This window comes from Mchenga conophoros, linkage group LG11, assembly GCF_057382185.1.
Source record: "Mchenga conophoros isolate Kocher_MC1m ecotype Shallow Benthic linkage group LG11, M_conophoros_male_GT1.1, whole genome shotgun sequence".
Taxonomy (NCBI): domain Eukaryota; kingdom Metazoa; phylum Chordata; class Actinopteri; order Cichliformes; family Cichlidae; genus Mchenga; species Mchenga conophoros.
The window spans coordinates 36,847,797-36,870,014 of NC_140536.1; the positions used below are offsets into that span (position 1 = coordinate 36,847,797).

At 45.9% G+C, this 22,218-nt stretch overlaps 1 protein-coding gene across 5 annotated transcripts in view; it reads right to left on the bottom strand.

Annotated features, from left to right (window-relative positions):
• The window catches only part of LOC146564949 (uncharacterized), a 48,571-nt gene extending 26,722 nt beyond the window's left edge, over positions 1-21,849 (bottom strand). For 4 of the 5 annotated variants that reach the window (XM_085292760.1, XM_085292758.1, XM_085292762.1 and 1 more), the window contains exons 1-10: positions 21,692-21,849; positions 8,240-8,456; positions 6,107-6,135; positions 5,179-5,461; positions 4,911-4,951; positions 4,340-4,613; positions 3,455-3,502; positions 3,124-3,167; positions 2,465-2,750; positions 2,049-2,092 (exon numbers count right to left, since the gene is read on the bottom strand). In XM_085292760.1, the coding sequence (XP_085148886.1) occupies positions 2,049-2,092; positions 2,465-2,750; positions 3,124-3,167; positions 3,455-3,502; positions 4,340-4,613; positions 4,911-4,951; positions 5,179-5,461; positions 6,107-6,135; positions 8,240-8,447 (1,257 nt within the window). In that variant the 5' untranslated portion in view covers positions 8,448-8,456; positions 21,692-21,849. Of the gene's footprint in view, positions 1-2,048; positions 2,093-2,464; positions 2,751-3,123; positions 3,168-3,454; positions 3,503-4,339; positions 4,614-4,910; positions 4,952-5,178; positions 5,462-6,102; positions 6,136-8,239; positions 8,457-21,691 lie in introns of all 5 variants that reach the window. The other variant, XM_085292759.1, reaches the window with a different exon arrangement.
• Between the last annotated feature and the right edge of the window lie 369 nt (positions 21,850-22,218).

Below are 22,218 nucleotides of genomic sequence, written 5' to 3' on the forward strand. Positions count from 1 at the left end.
AATGGCCCTAATTACCGCTTCCACAATTTCAGTCTCCGAGTGCCCTTTTTCACTCCCATTCTCAATCTGGCGAATCAAGCTGAGATAGGATAGCTTGTCCTTCTGCCCATGCTCTCCAATCTGCCCACAGATTTTAAACTCCCTCTTCAGTGTTACCTCTTGAAGAGTTCGCATTGCCTCTGGTCGGGCTCTGGGTGAGCAATCTGCAATATGTACTGGAGTAGCACATGCGGTGTTCTCAAGATCTTTCTTTTGCATAGACTCTATGCCTTGGGGTTCCCTTTCTGACTGACTCTCCCCTTTGCTTAGTCTCTGGATGTATACAGCAATGTCTTTATAAAACTGTTTCACTTGATCCTCTTCCTCACTTTTCTCCACATCATCAAACATGCCCTCTGCCAACCTGATGAGTGTCCTCTTGGTCTTGCTGTGAGACTCTGCGCTGTCCAGGCCAGAACATTTCAGTCGCCTGCAGACATCCACAAGATGCTCTCTCTCCAACTGCCACAAGGCTGCACTCACTTCGTCACGCAGAGGTTGCAGAGATTCCATTTCTTTTGGTTGAAGGTTCGTCTCTTGGGAAAGAAGGTGGTTGGTGATTGTGTTGACTCACTAGCGCCACCTCCTGGCTGGCTCGCCAAAATATGTTACACTGCTGAAATGATGGGCCAACTCATCTCCCGTGCAACATATTTATTTTTACAGAAAACTGTAAAAACAGAAAAATAAGACAATCAGTTCTCTTTGGCGCGCAGGCCGTACGCTGCGTCTTCACCACTGACACTACTTCTTCTAGTGTAGCTGACATTACTTTATACAAGTAACTTATACAGTTTCACATGCACCACCTTTGTAAACTGGTTAAATCACACAAATACATTTTACTATACACATGAATAACATAGTGAACTCATTACAGTTTTATCTTGTTTTTACTACTGTTTTAATCTATTTATGAACCTGTCTTCTTAACTGTATTTACTAAACTAGATCTCTTTCAAATCAATGTTTTTCTTAACATATTTCTATAGCATTCACTCTTCATGAACTAAACATAAAGCAATTCACACTTTCTCTTATTGTGCAAAATATATATCTTGTGGCTTTAACCCAAAAATACACCTGCACCGAGCTCAGAGTTTCGGTACAGTCTAACACTTGGATCTGCATAGGCTAACAACTGGACCAACTTGGAAATTAGCTCTTTAGCTTAACATTCGCCACAAACAAGACATTTATCATTAATCGCCACTGCTGGCTGTCACTTTTATAACATCTGTTTATGTTATCAACCACCCAGCTTACCTGTAAAAACAGAAAAATAAGACAATCAGTTCTCTTTGGCGCGCAGGCCATACGCTGCCTCTTCACCACTGACACTACTTCTTCTAGTGTAGCGTCAGCTACCGATGCGTACAGGACCGAGCGCCCTCTGCTGGCGGAACTTATACAACAGTAAAACTTACATTGCAGTGGCTTTACTAAAAGAAAATGTCTCTGAGCATCAAATAAAATGGGGGGGCTAATATTTTCATGTCTCTGTCTTTAACATTGTGCCACACGGTACATTTATCAAAAAAATGAAGAAAATATAAAACTGTGATCCACTTTTATGGGTTTGAATACTTTTTCTTTACAGGCTGCAGTTCTTCTCTCACTGTGCAGATAAAAACTGAAATATATCCATCAAGAATCTTTCCCTGATTTCACATTATCTTTCATTCTTTATTAATATTTGTAAGTAGAATAAAGTTTCCTGTTTAAGCTGAAAGTGTTTGATGTTTTCAGATTTCTCTGTCCTGTTGAAGAGTCAGGACAAATGTACATGCTGACACTTCCTCAGCTCATCCTCAGTGGTAAAGACATCCTGACATTAGTGTTGCAGAAAATTACTGCTGAAGAAGTCAAACTGAATGAAGCTTCAGTTTGTCACAAACATCCAGCAGAAATCATGAGAAAAATGAGTCAACATGAGAACTGATGATACTTTAGTCCTCTGACTTTCAGCCTGCTGTCTTGTACTGAATCAGAGATGTGACATGACTCACTTTGTGGATCAGTGCAGAGCGTCGTTCGTCCACAGAGTGTTTCTCTGAGGAGAAAAGTGCTCAAAGTCACTCATGACAAACACATTTAACAACTAACTGACAATTATTCAGGAAATATGACTTTGGAAAAATGGACAATATGCAGAATTACACTGAAACCTCCTCAGCAATAATAAACAGTATGAAGGAGTCATTTTTACTCCTCCTCACAAAGTATTTGGATTTAATCTGGTCTCATTTTTATGTATTTATTGAAGTATATTTTTCCAGAACAGCCATAAAATATGTTTTAAAGATGTGTTTTTTTGTCTTTATTACAAATATTATTTATAAAGTCAAAGAAGACTTTAGTCAGACGTTTATGAGACATGAAAACAGTTTTATGACTTTAATGAGTTTGGATTTTGTTGTCTTACTTCGAGGCAGTGAGCTGCAGTCTGACAGCCTCTGAGCCAGATCAGTCCTCTTCATCTTCTTTAAGACCTCCATGGTCTTCTCCACTGACTGTTGGCTGTAAGTCTGCACCATCAGAAACACTGTGTCCTGCAGGTTTCTCCACTTGTATGGCATCCATGAGAAGACTGAGTAATATTTGTGAAGATGAATTTGTCGCAGGTTCTTATTGAACTCATGTAGCTCTCGCTCATTGAGACCATCCAGAGCTTCCAGCAGCAGCTCAATAACAGACTCCATCGTTTCTACCTGGAAAATTCAAAGAAAATGTTCATGAGATAAATGTGACATTTCTCACTTTCAGGTTTGTTTGTTTTCTCATCAACACTTTACAAATGTAGATGTGTTTAGATGACATCATCCATCACATAAGGTGATGATGTCATTGGTCATATTTGTCACAATGATCACAAACAGCTGATTAACAATTATTCTGCTTCTGTTAACAAGTTCAGGACTTTTCTGACCTGCTGCAGACCTCCCTCACTGCACACGCTCAACTTATCAAACTTTGACTTTTCCAATCAAAATCAAATCATTTGTTTCTATTGAAGATTTCTATCCTGTGTTTATGAAATGAAAGCTGGATGATCTGAAGTCAGACAGATGTGACATGACTCACTTTGTGGATCAGTGCAGGCCAACGTTCATCCTCAGAGTGTTTCTCTGACAGAAAAGAAAGATTAAAAGCTTCATTCATGACTGATTTAACATCAGTGTTAATAATCAGACACTTTGAAATAACTGATGCTTTGATTTCATTCTGATGATCCTTGTAAGTTGGATTAATAACAACATTAAACTTGTTAACATGAAGTCATATTTGATGGGAAACTATCAACGTGTGAGGAAATGATCCAGTTCTGTTTCATTCAGTAATTCTTCTTCTTCATCTTCTTCATCTTCATATCAATGAGTGTATTTATTGATTCATGTGTTTTCTGGACACTGACCTTTCTCTGTTTCCTCCACATCAAATCCTTCAGCTGATGATCCTGCAGCTGCAACACATTGAATACAAACTGTAACTACATGATACAAACACTGTGTGTGTCCTTTATGTGTGCTCATCCTGAGTATAACACTGAGTCCTGACAATAAAAAGCTTTAATATTTCACTTTCAGCTGTGCTGACTGAAGGCAGGAGGAGGCCATAGTTACACAATCACAGAGAAATCACTGAAAAGACTTTGAATCATTTACCTCATACAGGTCGTCTGTCTCCATAGTGGAGTTTCAATCAAAGCTAACATAAAGATCCATTTACAACACAAGACTGATATTAATGAGCTCAAAATGCAAAAAACAAAGAAAAATATTTTCAAAGGAAAGAAGTTCAAAGAGCTTTAAAACAACATTTACTAAAGAAAGTCACTGATTCAATAAGCTGAATATTTTTACTTTAAACATTGAAATATGAAAACAAATCTGTTTAATTTTACTGTGTTTGTACAACCTGAATGTGTTCATTTATCAACGTCTGTCCAAAATAAATCAGAGGAAACAAATTCTTTCATTTATAAATGATAATAAAGTTTATATTATGCAGTTCTTGTTGTGAGTTTCTCTGATTTAATTCTTTAAATTAATTTTTACTGTAAGGTGTAATATTATATTTAAAATCCTTCCACACACAGTTAAGAATAATCCCAACATATCTGTTGTATTAATTTATGCAGCTTATGATTATTGTACAGCTGTCCTTCTTGGCCAGGACACTCTTGTAAAACAGATTTTTAATGTCACAAGTTTATTTTTTCCTGGTTAAATAAACTTTAATGAATAAATAAAATGTATTAAAGTTATTACAGACACTCTGACAGATTATTTCCTCTTACCTTTGAGTCCTGAGCTGCTCTCTGACAGCCTCTGCACCAGATCAGTTCTCTGCATGTCTGTTAAAACCTCCCTGATCACCTCCACAGACTGATGACCAAGTTTATCAATCATCTCATTTACTATTATTCTTCTGTCATCACTCAGTTCGATTTGTGGAAGACTCTTCTGAAAACAAGTGAACTGCAGGAACCACATGAACTTGTTGAGATCCTGATCACTCAAATCCTCCAGTGTTTCTAGAAGCACATCTGTAACAGCTGCCATTGTTGCAACCTGGAAAATTCAAACATTCATAAAGAAAAAATGTTTCCTCACTGAGAAAATTACAGATTTATGTTTTTGTCGCTGTTTTAAACTTTGAATGTTCTCTGAAACACTTTGTTTTCTTTTATTATCTTATTTATTAAGATGTATTTATGTAAACACACTTTTTAATAATGTTTGATTTTTAATCTAAAAACATTTCTGTGACAACTGTTTAATCTAAATGATGAAATTATGATTTTCAAACTGCATCTTATTGAATCAAAGCTGAACTCTGCAGAGTCAGACAGATGAGACGTTACTCACTTTATGGATCAGTGCAGACAGATGTTCATCCAGATGTTTGTCTTAAAAAGAGAAATTAACAGAAATGGAAATAAGTGTTTAATAAAAGCTAATCGAGCTTTAAAAAAATACACAGAGATCAACAAAAAAAAAAGTTACATTTAAACCTGCTGAACATCATTTTCTGCTCGTCAACAATGCTCTCTTTGCTCTGTAAATCTGACTGTTTCTAATATGAACTGAAGCAGAAACACTTTTATGATTTTAACATGTTTTGTCTTTATCTTACTTTGAGCTTCTGAGCTGCTGTCTGTCAGCCTCTGAGCCAGATCAGTCCTCTCCATCTCCTTTAAAACCTCCACGATCTTCTCCACTGACTGTTGGCCAAAAGTCCTCACCATCAAAAACACCACGTCCTGCACGTCCTGCAGGTCTGACATCTCAGGCAGACTCATGGGGCTCATTGAGCCATGTTTTCTTCTCAGGATCTGGATGAAGTCTCTGACCTCGCTGCCTCTCAGATCAGCCAGTGTCTCCAAAAGCAGCTCAATAAGAGACTCCATCGTTTCTACCTGGTAAAAACAGAGGTCACATGACAGCGATGCACCATTCAAATGTCTGTTTGATTTTTAATCAACAGAAACATTTTAGTGTGCTAAAAATAAATTCATGTTTGAATCCAATTCCTTCTAAAAACCTGAAAAGATGACCTTTGACCTTCAGACATAAAGCTGCGTCTTTTTAAGGTCATGACCGGTCGACCAGATGTAGAGCAGAAAATAACCTCCATGAACATCTGGTGCTCGGTGGGTACCTGCTTGGATTGTTTTTTTATTTCTTGGCTCATTTTTTCCTCTTTTTGAAGGATTTAATTTTCATGAACAGGTTTGTGACTCTGTTTTACTGCCTGACTGTAACTCTGTCAAAGACTGAGCTACAAAAACTGCAGTGAGTCTCCTGATTTTACAAACAGAGGGGAGCTTTAACTGCTCGCATCTTTACTGATAAACAGAAAGACTTGAATTTAATCTGCTTTTAAAATGTAAATAAGGTTTAATATTTCTACACCAATCATGTATAAAACTCATGTGTACATGACAAAGCTGCAGCTTGAATCTCATGTGTATGATTTGTGTTTAAGATGAAGATCATTTTCAGTCTTCATCTACTGAATCAAAGCTGAACTGTGTGAAGTCGACTGATGTGACGTTACTCACTCTCTGGCTCAGTGGAGGAAACTGTTTGTCTGAGGAGAAAAGAAAGAGAAAAAGTCAGATTAGAAACTGTTTTATCATCAGGCTTTATGAGGATTTAGAACATGAAAGATTTCACATCAAAGTGACACTTAAACCTCGTTAACTCGTTAATAATGATTTTAGAGAGAGGCCTAACTTTGTGAATGAGAGCACACACAGGATACTCTGATCACTTTTATGTGTGTGTGTGTGTGTGTGTGTGTGTGTGTGTGTGTGTGTGTGTGTGTGTGTGTGTGAGATTCTGAAATGCACAGTGAACAAACAAGCTGATGAGTAAGATAACCTGCTGAGAATGACCTACAGTAGCGCTCCTTCCTACGCTGTGAGTGTAAAAGTGCTCCTACAGTCTCATGCAGGGGGTGGGTGTCAAGGAGCGGCTGTGTGCTGGCAGGAGAGGACCCAGATGCAGACTCACAGAAACAAGACGTAACTCAAAAAATGGCTTTGTTTACAGAAAGGGCAAATAAACAATACAAAACTCAACTGGGATCAGCCAGACATGTCTAGATCTGTCCAGCAGCCTCCTCCTGGTAGGACATTCCCAGATAGACTTAAAGGAAACTCATTTCTGTTTGTATCCATAATCTCATTCTTTCAGTCCTCAGAGCTTGTGACCATATGCATGGGCAGGAACATAGCTCCACCTACAAATCTAAAACATCAGGGCCCGCTCTCTCCTCACCAGGGCAGATCAGCAGAGCATCCACATCACTGCAAACACAGCACTAATCTATCTGTCAATCTCCTGCTCCACTCTCCCCTCCCCTGTGAACGACACCCTTAGATACTTAAACTCCTCCAAATGGGGGAACTCGTCCGTGACCTGGAGTGAGCACTCCACCCTTTACCAGCTGAGAACCATGGCCTAAAACTTGGAGGTGCTACTTTCACCCACTTGTTGCACATTCAGATTCAAACTGCCCCAGTGAGAGCTGGAGGTCGTGACTCCATGAAGCGCTTTGTCTCTCCAAAGCGTGCTGCACATGCGTGTCTGTTACATGCTTCCTTGATATGGGTTGCGTGACCAGAGAACTCCAGCTCTCTCAGGTACAGTAGATGCAGCTACGTCTCCAACATTCTGATAACTTCTAGTCTGGAAAGTTCCCCATCCAGACGATGAAGGCAGTGATGGCATCTGAGTCTTTCTTCTTTATAAACACTGACAGATACTAGATACTGTGTGTTACTTTAATTTAGGACCAGCTGCAACTGAATAAATTCACAATACAGTTAATAAGTCCCATTTATTAAAACTGTAAAGGTGGAATTGTTTGACTGGAGTCCTCTGACACCTACAAACATTTGTATTTTTAAAGAAACACCAATCAAAGCAGAAATAGAAAATTGTGTGAAACATTAGCAACAACCTGACAAATTCATTAAAAATTTAAATGATAGAAAAAAACACATCTGTGAGGTATGACAAAAATCTACCACAGACTTCAGTCAGTATGATGAGGGTTAATAGTGACATAATTATAACCTGTAGAGCTGCTTGAAGACTTTCCAACCATGTTGAATGATGTTGGATGTTTTTGTTCTGATCTGATCAAAATACTGTAACTGAGCTTGTGTAACAGTGTTTATGGTGTGTGTGATTCCATAATAACCACAATGGATTTGTGATGTTTATTGGCTCAATGGCGCCCTCTCTCAGAGGCAGTGGATCACTGCACTGTGTGGGATCATTAGGTATCAGCACGTGTTCGACCACTATACAGAGCATGTGACCTCTGTAACTGTCTAACTGTTAATAAGAAGAGTTTCAGTGGTTTGTTGTAATTGTGAAGTCCTGAAACAGTCACATAATATCACTGCACACCGGCTATAAGCTGCTATTATTTTGTAGTGTGCTGTGTTTGAGCCTCCTGTAATGAGCCAGCCTGCCTGACCTGCACATATTCTGCTCTAATCCACGTTATAAAAAGCAGCACGAAAATATAAACGTCTTTGTTCATCATTCACTACACAACACAGAGTCAAGAGATTTTTCTATCAGTCAGCACCTGGTTTCATATGAATGTGATAAACTATGTGCAGTATTCTCACATATTTAAGTCTTTGTTCTCTTATTTGTGGTTCCTGAGGTGATACCTGATAATCTCTGCACCAGATCAGTCCTGTTCATCTTCATTAAAGCCTTTCTGGTCTCCTCCACACTCTCTCCTCTGTACGTCTCCTCCATCAGCTCCAATAAATCCTGTGTGTTTTCTGTTTTCAGTCGGCCACTTGGCTTGGATGATAGATCTTTCTCCAGTTCAATGAGTGACTTGAACTCAGCAAAGTCCTCTGGACTCGTCATAGTTACCACCTGGAAAATGAAGAAATCATATTATACATGAAGGACAGCATGTCTGCTGTTTGTTCATTTGATGGATGGAAACTGACTGCTTTGTATTTCACTAATGACAACATTACTGACATGGACGTTTGTTACTTATCACCCAAATGAAAACTGTGATTGGACGTGAACGTCAAACATCAGCTTGAACCTTGTCTAAAATTGAGAGGATTAGTTTTTGTCCCCAAAAGGACGTTGAGTTGTTTCTAAATAGCTGCTGAAAAAGTTACACTGTGAAGTAATAAATGAACCAGTACAATGTCTTGATGCATTCTCAGTCATCCAGGAAAGTAAATCTCCAAGCTAGTGGAGCTGATCACAGCCACAGAAACAGCAATTCGTAACAACAATATTGCAGAAGTGGAAGCAGAGCAACTACGGACGAAAGTTTCGGCCTGTCTCAGCAATGCAAAGCCCCCAGCATCCAACATCCCCATGGAGGAGAGGAAGGCACTCACATCACTTTTTTTTTTTTCTTGTGTCCCGTTTGGATCTTTAGCCATCAGAATTGTTGTCTGAAGGCCAAGAAAGATGCCAAGCGGATTTATTTTACCAAGTGGATCATCATGGCCTTGCCATATTGGTCCATTTGATTGACCTTTATTATAATTATGAATTTATTTTATTTTCCACTGTCCCAGAAAGAGCTGAGGAGAGTCCCAGATGAGGGTTCACCCAGCAGCCGCGGAGCAGAAGCCAGGGGGGGTTGCAGTGACGCGCCCGTGAGCTCCGCCGGCAGCCAGGCACTCACATCACTTAGTGATGACAACAACATTATCATCCTTCCGGCAGACAAGGGTAGGTGCACAGTATTGCTAAACCAGAAAGACTATCATGAGAAGATTTTGCCACTACTCAGTGATGAAAATACTTATGAGCCCCTAAAACGAGACCCAGGAAGTGGCTACAGGAAGAGGGCGATAGACTGTCTGAAGCAGTTAGAACAAGACAAGGCTATTGACCGGACCTCATACCACAGGCTGTACCCAGGGGAGTCTACACCAAGTCTGTATGGTTTACCAAAAATACATAAACAGGGTGCACCTTTAAGACCGATTGTCTGCATGATCAACTCTGTCACCTATAACATCTCCAAGTTTCTGGCTTCGATCCTCAACCCGCTGGTGGGCAGCTCTGAACACCACATCCAGAACACCCTGGATTTTGTTGAGAAGGTGAGAGATGTCATCATGGAGGCAGATGAAACCATGGTCTCGTATGACGTTACATCTCTCTTCACTTGCATCCCAGTCACGGAAGCGTTGGAGGTAGTCCGTAAGAGATTACAGGATGACACCAACCTCAGCAACAGGACCACTCTCAGCACCGACCAAGTGTGTTTGCTTTTGGAATTGTGTCTTCATTCCACCTACTTCACACACAAGGGTCAGTTCTACAGGCAGAAACATGGGTGTTGTAACGTCAGGTTGCGTTTAGTGGTTGAGAGGAGGCGGCAAAACACCTAGCAGGGTAGCCAAAAGAATACACACTCACGCTGGCGTTGGGGAATCCACAGTGTGTTCTTTAATATACCTTCTCTTCATCAACCATATAAGCCCGGTTGAACGGCTGCAGCTTAACAAACATAGCGCACAGTGTTCGTACAACCCATAACGTTGCAAACAAAGGTGTCTGGAGAGGTAAAACATAAAATCCGTCCCTCCTCATGTACTAGCGTGCAAGCACATGTCCACACCATCACAGAGAGAGAGAGAGAGAGACCAGTGGCACACACTGATGACACCATCAACCCTCGACTTGGGTGTCTTAAAGGGACACCACACCATAGTGGCTGTTACATATTCCCCCCGGGTTAAACAAAGGCTGCCCTCAGCCGGACCCAGGTGACCCTCCTCCCGCTACCCCCTTTCACTACACATAGCTACTTTAGGTAGTAAGCAGGTCGTGGAGGAATTGTTACACACCTGTACAGCATTGGTACAGTCCAGACTTAACCAGCCTCCATACATGGTCAGCAGGATAAGAAGTTAAAACCAAAACAGGGAAATGTACAGTGCAATATTGACAAACTGGCATACATGACAGTGTCCCACATGGTGAATGTCCATTTAAATAAATGTCAAAGAAAGAAAATAAGCTTAGGATAGCCAGGACAATGACAGAATGAAATTCCCTCTTATTGTTACATTGCGTTTCCACCGTTTCCCCAAAAATTGCAACAGTAAGCATGAACATATCACCACAACATGAAAACAGTGCCAACATGAATCGTAGAAAACTCAAACAACGGTCCTGTGACAACAGTAGACCACATGAAACACATCAGAAAGCAAACAAGGTCACTTTATGTCAAATCTGTCAGTATGAAAAGGGTTGGTCCACCTATTGACCGACCAGTCAGCGGTGACCCTAGGAACTCGTCTTGGTCTGAGGTCATAAGAACCTCTAACAGCACACCCATCGGCAGCAGGAGGTGAACTGTTAACCTCTGTCTCCAGAGCAACATCAGCAGTCTCTTGGAAAGAGTTCTGGTCCATGACAAGCGGGGCAGCGTCAGCACAGTCAAAGTCAGTCTCAGCAGGGGCGTTGCTAAAGACCGCGGGAGTTGCGTCAACCGCGTCACAGTCAATGCGGCCCGGGACTGAAAGAGCAGGAGGCAAACTGCTGTCCGGGACACTGAGATCCAAAGCTGCTGTAGCATTTAGCTTCGCACGCTGGCTAGACAAAGCTGAGTCCCAGGTATGGAATGGTTGCATGTTCGCAACATGAAAAACTCCCACTCTCTCCCCAGTGTCCACTGTGGTGAGAGAGTAATTCACATCCGACATCCTCTTGGAGATGCGGTAGGGACCCGTGTAAAGCGGGGCCAACTTAGCAGAGAAGTTGGACGATGCATCTGATTTTGGGTGTGACTTTACCCTGACGAGGTCCCCAACTTCATAAGAAACCGTGCGACGTCTCAGATCATAGTAGCGCTTTTGCCTTTCATGACTCTCTCCGAGCACCAAGCGAGCATGTTCGTGAGCATCCCGAAGCGAAGCTCTCAGGTTATCTGAGTGGGATGTTTCCGGGTCGCTCAGTCCCTCCCAGGAGGGTTGAGTGACAAGGTCCAAGGGCGTGTCCAACTCTCGCCCATACAGCATCATGGACGGACTCAGGCCTGTGCTCTCGTGAGGCGCAGTGCGCAGTGCAAAACAGATCTGGGGAAGATACTTGTCCCAAGAGGTGTGTTTATCCCCAACATAGGCTCGAATGGCCGTTTTCAAAGTGCGATTTACACGCTCAGTTGCATTCGTTTGAGGATGGTATGCAGTTGTTAGTCTGTGTTCAGTCCCAAGAGTCAACAAAACATGCTCAAAGAGTTCACTGACGAAAGGCGTTCCCCTATCAGAAATAAGGTGTGAGGGAGAACCATGTCGGGCAAAAATGTCAGTAATGAAATTGTTCGCAGCAACTTGAGCAGTGGCTTCTCTCACAGCACTCACCTCGACCCATTTTGAGAAATAGTCCACAAAAACAAGGATATAAGCATTCCCCCTTTGTGTGCGGGGCAGTGGGCCAACATAGTCCACCCCTGCGTACTCCCATGGTCTTTGTGGCTGGATAGGGACCATAAGGCCTGCTGTTTTTCTTTGACTCGGCTTAGTGGTTTGACACAAACAACATGAGACCACATACTTTTTCACGTCAGAGTTCATGTGTGGCCAGAAGAATCTGAGACGCAAGCGTGCCAGCGTTTTTGCAATGCCCAGGTGTCCAGCTGTGGGATGATCGTGGTAATATTTGAGCAGATAACCACGGAGGGCAGTAGGAGCAAACAGTTTAAGCTGCTTGAGTGGGTGGAGACCACACTTTGTCTTTGGGTCGAGGAAATAGAGGAGACTGTCATGGACAACGTACTGTTCCAGATCTTGATTATTCTCCCCCGTTTGTTGGTCAGTTTCCAGTTGATTGAGCAACGGGCCTGTGACTGGGTCCTCAAGCTGCAGCTGACGAACATGCAGGCGGTCCGAAACAATCACAGAAGGTAGAGCACGAAGGTCCATGCTCCCAATCACGGCATAGGGAGGGAGAAGATCAATGGGGGCATCCACATCTGGTAGAGGATTACGGGAAAGGGCATCGGGCACCTTATTACGTTCTCCAGGTTTGTGGATGATGCTGAAGTCAAAGTCTTGAAGGCGCAGAGACCACCGAGCAAGCCTGCCAGAGGGATTCGGTCGAGACATCAACCACTTGAGGCTGCTGTGGTCGGTGTAAATGGTGACGTGCAAGCCTTCAACATAGGGTCGGAAATGTTCCAAGGCCCAGATCACGGCCAGACACTCCTTCTCTGGAGTTGAGTAGGGCTTTTCCGATTTGTGCATAGCCCGGCTAGCAAAAGCTACAGCAACGTCTTTGTCATCCTCATCTTTTTGCATTAATGCTGCCCCAAGACCAGCATCGCATGCATCAGTGTGAATGAAGAATGGACGCGAAAAATCTGGGAACCTGAGGACCGGCGCTGAGGTTATTGAATGTTTCAGAAAGTCCACAGCTGCCTGGCACTTGTCATCCCAGTGAAACTGTACGTCCTTTTTAGTGAGGGCGAAGAGTGGCTCTGCACAAAGCGGCGATAGTAGCCAGTCAGGCCAAGGAACTGTCGCACCTGCTTTGTTGTGGTCGGCACTCTGAAGTCAGTCACAGCTCTCACCTTGTCAGGGTCAGGATGAATGCCAGCCGGCGTAACCCGATAACCAAGGAAGGTGAGTTCTGAAAGGCAGAATTGGCATTTGCTCAGCTTTAAAGAGAGGCCAGCGGACTGAAGCCTACCAAGGACCTCTTTTAAGTCAAGCAGGTGTTGCTCAAAGGTCGGTGATGCGACAACAATGTCATCTAGATACACCGCGCAGGACTTATAAATCAGGCCAGCTAGAACATTGTTCATAAGCCGCTGAAAAGTCGCAGGGGCGTTACACAGGCCGAAAGGAAGGACTCTGAACTGAAACAGGCCACAGTGCGTGATAAAAGCAGTCTTTGGTTTAGCTTCTTCAGCAATGGGGACCTGCCAGTAACCTCGAGCGAGGTCTAGTGTTGTGAGAAACTTCCCTCTCGACAGAAAGTCCAGTGATTCATCCACTCGCGGGAGTGGGTAAGAATCCTTCACGGTCAGCTGATTCAGACCACGGAAGTCAACACAGAACCGTGGTTCGCGGGGGGGTTTGTTCACAATGACCACGGGGGCTGCCCATGGTCCTGATGCAGGTTCGATGATGTTATCCTGTAGCATTTTTTCCACTTGCTCTTCTATGATCTGCTTTTTAGCTGGTGAGGTGCGGTATGGTGGCAAGTTAACAGGCTTTGCATCCCCAGTTACAATGACATGTTCTGCCAGAGAAGTGCGACCAAGGTGGCCATCAAACAGGTCACCAAAACTATTTAACAACTCCAACAGTTCTTCCCGTTCCTCAGAATCCAAGTTAGCTTCTCCAGCCTTATCATGGAGTTGCGGGGTGTTCTGCAGGGTCATAGTTCCACACTCAAGATCAGCTTCCACAAAGCCATTTTCACAGAGTTCATCAAGACATGGGGGATTATCATCCATAATTACAGTTCTTGTTGGGACATGTATTGTCAGTGAAGTGCGAGTCATGAAGTCCATCCCAAGAACAAAGGGGGATGACAGGTCCTGCACTATCACAAACCGCTGATAGACTCGCTTGCCCATAAATCCAATGGTCAGCCAGGTTATTCCTAATGGACTGCAGTTGGTGCCATTGGCCAGTCTTATTGGGGGAGAATCCCACGGATTCTCTAATGACTGGTTTCGGTGTCTCTTAGATAACAGGTCTGCATTTACTGCTGAAAGAGATGCTCCTGTATCTAGTGTGGCATCCAGAGCCGCCCCATTAAAGTTCACTTTAACTCTGAGAGGGGTGTTCCACGATGCTTGCGAAGTTCCATCTTCAACGTGATTGAGCACTGGTGGCACACTTTGATTTGACAAAGGCGATGAGGGCTGAGTTATTGGTTGGGGGGAGGGTTGCCCCTGTGAAACACTCTCCCCCCCCTGAAGTTTCCCGGCCTCCTGCCCGTTGCTCTCGTCTCCCTGACCCCGCCAGTTTCATCTGGATCGGCAGGCTGAGTTACTGGATGTTGGTCAGGAGACAGCGTTTGGGGAAGCTCCGGAGCCATCCTGGGAGAGTGTCGAGCTCCCTGAAAATCAGTGGAACAGTTAGGGCACGAACGAGAGGTAACACCAGGCATGGCACATTTGAAACAGCGGGGTCCTCCCTCAGTTCTGTTTTTCGGCTGAGCTCGGGAGGGCCGTGAAAGGTTAGTGCCAAGAACAGAATGCAGCTCGTGGGCACGCAGCACTAGATCAATTACTGACTTTACAGGCGTTCCGAACAGTGCCACTCTGTACTTCTCCACTGCGTGGTTACAGATGAGCTCAATTTGCTCCAGTTCAGATGGTGGGTTCCTCAGTCTCCTAAATTCACTGAGCATGTGGGCAACAAACGTTGGCAGAGGCTCTTCGGGGTGCTGGAAACAGTCCAGGATGCCTCTCAAAATCTGCTCCTGGTTGTCAGCAGGCAAGAAGACAGTTCTGAAAAGTTCACAAAACTTAGCCCATGTAGATACGTGAGGAATGAGCACATTAGACCACTTTCTTGGTTCCTTAGCTAGGAAGTGTGGCAGCTCTCTGAGGATTTGGGCGTCTGTTAGGTCTAAGGAGGTTTTATAAGCAGCAACAGACTGCAGCCATTCTTCTGGGTGAAGGCTGCCATCATTAGCGAACACCTTGGGCTCCAATTTAGCTTGGTGCAATGCCGCAACAAGGACTCTGGTTGTATTAATTAGCTCCAGTGAATCTGAGTGAGATTGTGACAAGGCTCTGGCGGGCTGCGTGGGGCCAGGTGTTGAGATAGATTGCTGCGTTTCCCTGGTTGGCAGGCCTGGCACATATGGGGTAGAGGAGGCCTGAGGAAAAGGGTGAGTAATCTGGGCAGCTGGCACTTTTGGGACTGGTCGTTTTTGTTGAGTCCACTGCTCCAGAATATTCCTCTGGAGGTCCAAAGAGTCATGAAGACACTGCTGAAGCATATCAACCTCTGCTTGCAGACTTTGCACTTTATGCCCAAGGTCAGCAGTACTATGTCTGGCAGTAAGTCGGTTGGGGTGTAACATAAAGTCTATATCATCACACATGCCATTCAAGTCAGGATGAGTAGCCATAATACACACTTATCAAAGACCCAAATCTATAAAAGGTAGCAGTTAGGCAGAAATCAACTTCAGTTCTGGTCACACAAAAATATACGAAACATGTGAATTCTGAAGTTTAGCTACACATGTCTTATCTGACTTTGAAACGTGGAGGTGGAAGGAGCAAACACCCTGGATCAAAAGCATTCAGGTGTAAAATAGATCCAAACTTACGAGTAACTGAGTATGAGCAACACCTTTTCAAGTCAGATGCACTTAAAACAGCATTTCAATAAGGACAGTTAAGCCAGTGAGAATCAATAGCAAATCAGTTTGAAATATAGACAGCGGTCTTTTTTTTTTTTTTTTTTTTTTTTTTTAAATACACTCACAACATCAGTTTGGCGATTTTCCAGAGGACACCAAACTTGTCCAGTCCTGACGCGGTATAGAGGTTTGTCCCGTGGAAAAGTTCCCACTTGCAGAGACCATACGAACGAAGCAAAGTCTGCAGCGTGAGCTCAGCTGGCGAGGAAGAAAAAAAATCCGGTGCGCTTTACTCCGCTTACGTGTACTTCAGAAACTATGAAGAAACGGCATCCATCTCGCGTCCAAGTAGCGTGAATCCACGTTAATCCAAAAATGTCGCAGTAAAGGCGTTCGGCAGATGACGATAATACATCCCGAAAACAGCGCTGCGGCGGCTCCACTCGTTGCCGTAGAAACACACTTCCGTGATCCGGCGAATCGGACGTCCGCGTCGAGGCCAGCCTGGTCTGTCTCCGCGAAGTATGGCAGGCTACTACTAGCTCTACTTTGCCGCTATGTACCTTTCAGTGTATCAATCATCCGCTGCTCGAAGATACTGCATACTGAGGTCCAAGAGAAGATGTTCGGGCGCCATTTTGTAACGTCGGGTTGCGTTTAGTGGTTGAGAGGAGGCGGCAAAACACCTAGCAGGGTAGCCAAAAGAATACACACTCACGCTGGCGTTGGGGAATCCACAGTGTGTTCTTTAATATACCTTCTCTTCATCAACCATATAAGCCCGGTTGAACGGCTGCAGCTTAACAAACATAGCGCACAGTGTTCGTACAACCCATAACGTTGCAAACAAAGGTGTCTGGAGAGGTAAAACATAAAATCCGTCCCTCCTCATGTACTAGCGTGCAAGCACATGTCCACACCATCACAGAGAGAGAGAGAGAGAGAGAGACCAGTGGCACACACTGATGACACCATCAACCCTCGACTTGGGTGTCTTAAAGGGACACCACACCATAGTGGCTGTTACAGTGTGCCATGGGCTCCCCAGTTTCACCCATCGTGGCCAATTTGTTGTCAGGGTTCCTGGGTCGTTGACCCAGTGATCTCAGTTTGTTCGTGTTCAGTTTAGTTCACCACATTAATGTTCTCTCTTCCTGTTTTTTCCCCGTGTCAGCTTGTCTCCCATGTCATTAGTCAGATTATGTTCAGCCCTGTACTCACCTGTTTCCAATCATTGTCATCATTCAACCTGTGTATTTAAGTTCCTCGGTTTCACCAGTTCTCTGTCATGTCATTGATGTTCTGTTGTCGTTTCCGCCTGCGTTCAGCCAGCCAGCCATTCAGTCTTTCAGTCAGTCCTTCAGTCAGTCGTCCAGCCAGCCAGCCATTTTCTCCCTTTGTTCTGTTCATCCACTCCTCATAATAAATCTGCACCTACCTGCGAGTCCTGCGTTTGGGTTCCTTCTTCCTCGCCTCCACGCAACGCCTGACAGAATGACACGACCCGTGCCACGAAGACACGATTGGAACCCAGCAGACTCGGACCTCTACGAGCGGCAGGAGGCAGCGCTTTCCCGTTGGGCAGAGGAGCTCAGGGGAAAACAGCGGCTCTTCGCGGAGAGAGAGCACGTCTTCGAGGGGACTCGCCTGGCTCTGGGCGGGCCTCGGAGACGCCGCGTTCCCCCACCTGCTGCCTCACCTGCACCGGAGCATTTGCCGCGGAGACTGGACGTTTCACGCCGCGCTTCGGCCGCTCCCTCTCTCGCCGCTCCGCTCCTCGCTCACACATCCCCTGCCTCATTCACCGGACCTTCAACCTCACCACGGCACAGCGGCTCCGCCTCCCACCTCGGCTCAACAGAGGCTCCCGTGCCAGAGGCTCGGACGTGTACCCCGCCCGCTTCCTCCTCCCGGAGAAAGCGGCGCACACGCCGCCATAAAATGGACTATTTCCAGCAATTCCCGGTGGTGAGTTCCAGTGACTGTTTTCCACCCTCATTTGACTCTCCACTTAAACCCAAAAATAAACCCATCTCTCATTCATGGGATGTTTCCCTCCTGGAGGATTCTGTGGACTGGGAAGATTTGTTCTGCTTTGCTCCCCCAAAGACTGTAAATAGTGGTGGCAGAAGGACCAGCATAATCCCTGAAAAACTTAGCAGATTCACTCACCCAGTCGTTATTTCCACTCCTATCAGTCAGCCTACACCCACTCCAGTGCCAGCTCCCAGGAGGAGGGCAGCTGCGACCCAGTCTACCTCCACACCCGCTCCTGTTTCTCGGGTGGGGGTGACTGGTGTCCAGCCACCTCCCGTGCCTGTCCCAGCACCCAGGCTGAGGGCAGCCAGAACCCAGCCTGACCCCCCTAGAGGCGAGACAGAGCTAACCGGTTCAGCTGCTACTTCACCACTTCATCCACCTCCTGACCCAGCCTTTCACGCCCTCGCACTATCCCTAGTTAGATTAGCTGAACTGTCCCCTGCCCAGGCACCAGCCTTACTAGCCCAAGCTGTAATTTTATCTCCGTCACTAGCTCAGTCTGTAGCTCAGCCATTAGCCACACCAACCTCAGCTCCGTCGTCAGCCTCGCCTACCTCTGTTCATCCCTTAGCATCTCCACTCTAGTCAGTTCCCTCACCTGCTGTTCAGCTTTCACTCCAGTCAGTTCCCTCATCTGCTGCTCAGCTTCCAGCCCCGTCAGTTCACTCACCTGTAGCTCAGTCCGCTCCTGTCCAGTCACCTGTAGCTCAGTCTGCTCCTGTCCAGTCAGTCCAGTCTGCTCCTGTCCCCCAGTCGCCCGTCCTCCAGCCTGTCCAGTCTGCCGCCCAGTGCCCTGTAGTCCAGTCACCTCCTGTTTCCCAGTCGCCTGTCCACCATCCCGTTCAGTTCCCGGACCTGCAGCCACAGCACTCAGAGCCAGCTGTGAGCTCTCCCGCTCCTCAGCCAGGGGTTTCCGCACCCGCTGGCCCGGCCGCTCCTCAGCCAGGGGTTTCCGCACCCGCTGGCCCGGCCGCTCCTCAGCCAGGGGTTTCCGCACCCGCTGGCCCGGCCGCTCCTCAGACAGGGGTTTCCGCGCCTACTGGCCCTGCCTGTCTCCAGCCAGAGGCTTCCGCGCCTACTGGCCCTGCCTGTCTCCAGCCAGAGGCTTCGCGTCAGCCTCGCCTGGTCCAGCCTCCGCTTCAGCTTCGCCTGGTCCAGCCTCCGCTTCAGCTGCGGCTTCAGCTTCGCCCGGTCCGGCCTCAGCTTCGCCCGGTCCGGCCGCGGCTTCAGCTTCGCCTGGTCCAGCCTCGGCCTCTGCTCCACCTGGTCCGGCCTCAGCCCCGGCTTCAGCTTCGCCTGGTCCGGCCTCGGCCTCTGCTTCGCCTGGTCCGGCCTCGGCCTCGGCTTCTGCTTCGCCTGGTCCTACAGCTGCTCCTCAGTCTCCGCCGGCTCCCGTGCCGCCTCCTGCAGCTGCTCCTCGGCCGCCTTCTCCTCGTCGCCGGCGTGGTCGACCACCGGACCGGCTGAGTGGCCGCCGTTGCCTTCCGCACGGCCGGCCCCCGGACCGCCTTCGCCTGAGTGGCCGCCGTTGCCTTCCGCACGGTCAGCCTCCCGAACTGTGTCCACGTCGCCGCCGTTGCCTTCCGCACGGTCGGCCTCCCGAACTGTGTCCACGTCGCCACCATTGCCGTCCGCACGGTCGGCCCCCCGAACTGTGTCCACGTCGCCGCCGTTGCCGTCCGCACGGTCGGCCTCCCGAACTGTGTCCACGTCGCCGCCGTTGCTGTCCGCACGGTCGGCCCCCCGAACTGTGTCCACGTCGCCGCCATTGCCGTCCGCACGGTCTACCTCCTGAACTGTCTCTGTGTGGACTCTCATCATCCACTGGAGCATAAACTGGGAGTCATCAGGACGCTACAACACAGAGCGAACACCATCCCCACTGACACAGCGGCCAGGGAGGCAGAACAACAGCACATCAAGAAGGCCCTGAGTAAATGTGGTTATCCCAGCTGGACTTTTGTCAAAGCTGGAAAGGCACCTAAAGAAAGCTCCAGCCGATCCAGGAGAGAAGGACAATCGCTGCCCAACCGAAAACCTGTAGTGATCCCATATGTGTCAGGAGTATCGGAGCAGTTGAGACGCATTTTTTCTAAACACCGCGTCTCTGTGGCTTTTAAACCCCAAAACATGCTGCGCCAAAAATTGGTCCACCCCAAGGATCGGGTCCCCGACACAAACAGAGTAACATAGTGTACGCTGTTAAGTGCAGGAGGATTGGCAGGATTTATACATCGGGGAAACCAAACAACCTCTGGCGAAGTGGATGGCACAACACAGAAGAGCCACCTCGTCAGGCCAGGACTCTGCAGTCTATTTACACCCACAGGCCAGCGGACACTCTTTCAATGATGAGGATGTAACATCCTGGACAGGGAGGAATGCTGGTTTTTGGGCGGAGTCAAGGAGGCCAGTTACGTGAAAGGGAAAGACCATCTCTGAATGGAGGAGGGGGCCTAAGGGTACATCTATCACCATCTTACAATGCTGTGATTGCAGCCATTCCCCAACTCTGTGAATGGGACTCATGGCCATTAATCAGTGGGCTTTGATCAGTGGGTTTTGGTCAGTGGTTGTTGATCAATGGTCATGAGAATTTGCATAATTATGATTAAGGAACTGACCTCCCAGCCTATTGTTCCTTCACTGGGCTGGTTTCAGTCATTATGCAAATGTACTGTTTATAAGATTTGGGGAAACCTGCAGTCAGCTGAGACTGAAGACGTCACTTGGATGAGTGACGAAACGTTTCTCCCACAAAACGCTACGTCCAGATGAACAGAATCAGCTTTTGGAGAACCAGTACAATGCACAACAGTCTCATTTTCTCCAGTAAAATTAATTATCCATCCCTGGTTTATACAAACTTTACAAATTAAAAATCTCAATTCGAACTGGTCAGAAACACACAATAAACAAACTGTTATTTGTTTATTGTAAAAAAAAAAAAACACAAACCTTTAAATGACATTTATAATAATTATTGTGTCATTATATCTGTGACTCTCACATTCACCATCCAGGAAGATCTGGTGTCTGATGAAGATGAGGGATTAAGCTGCTCACAGATAACTTTAACCCTAGAACACTATCGCTATTTGAGTTTCACCCGAGCAAATACATTTACATGATTTCTCTCTCCTGCAGCTGTTAGTGTGTCGAGGAGACTGTGCCTTCACCAGGGAAGTCTCAAATGTCCCAGGAATGGGTGGACCAAAGACCAGCTTTCCAGTGTCATTATTTTTTTTTAGGAATTTTGTTGTTCTTTGCCCTAATTTTTCTGTGATTTTGGAGCATTATTTTAGGGTCCCCACATGACACTTTTTTCATTTTGTTAGACATGGCACAGTTGAAAGTAAAAGAAGACAACTCTAATTTGTCATGTGTTGTCAAATTTTGATATATTTTGATGACAAGTACTTTTTGTTGGTCATATTATATCGGGTAAAAATCACCCGGCATTAGTGATTGTGTTGCTGTTTATAGCGATAGCGTTCTAGGGTTAAGATCACGTGACTATCGTGGCCTTTTCAAACCGCTACAACCAGAACTCTACCGTGACCGAGACCTCCGGTTCTTTCCCACAGAGCTCTGCACCTCTGCTTCAAACCAGCAACAGTCACATGATCTAATATAACTTATTATTGTATCTCATTCCCTGTTACACACACATGAAAACAACTCCAACAAGGAAGCAGAACTACGAACGTGAACTTCCAGGAGGAAGCAGAACTTAATGCCGCGCTTACCTTCAATACTTCAGGTAAAATGTGAACACCTGGAATCACTGCTGATGGAAAATCATTCTTCAGTGTTTGTGAAGCAGCTTAGTGTGAGGCACTGTTCTCCCGCTGCTTTCTCTCACTTTCTGTAAACGCTGAGGCGGAAAAACTTCCGCTTTTCTGCGTCTCTCTCCGCCCAGCTGTCAGCCCGCCTGAATAACGGAAAAAGTTCCATAATCCAAAGTAAGCATCACATTCACATGCTCACTAGAGCTACTTATGTCTGACTGAAAACGCAAGTTTTTAAGCTGTAATTTACCACAGACGGTATAAATCTTTAATACTGTGTGTTTCTGTTATTCTGTTATTCACTAAACTTTTGTCAACGACCAGGAAGAGCTGCAGTTTCCTGGAGAGCCAACAGGGGGCGGAAATACTAAAGGAAGAAGAATACGTAGTCACACCCAACAGAATAAGTTTGCATCAGTGACTGTATAAAATAGTGTTTATATGTATCAATCCACTTGGCTCAAATGTCAGATGCCCCCCCTCCT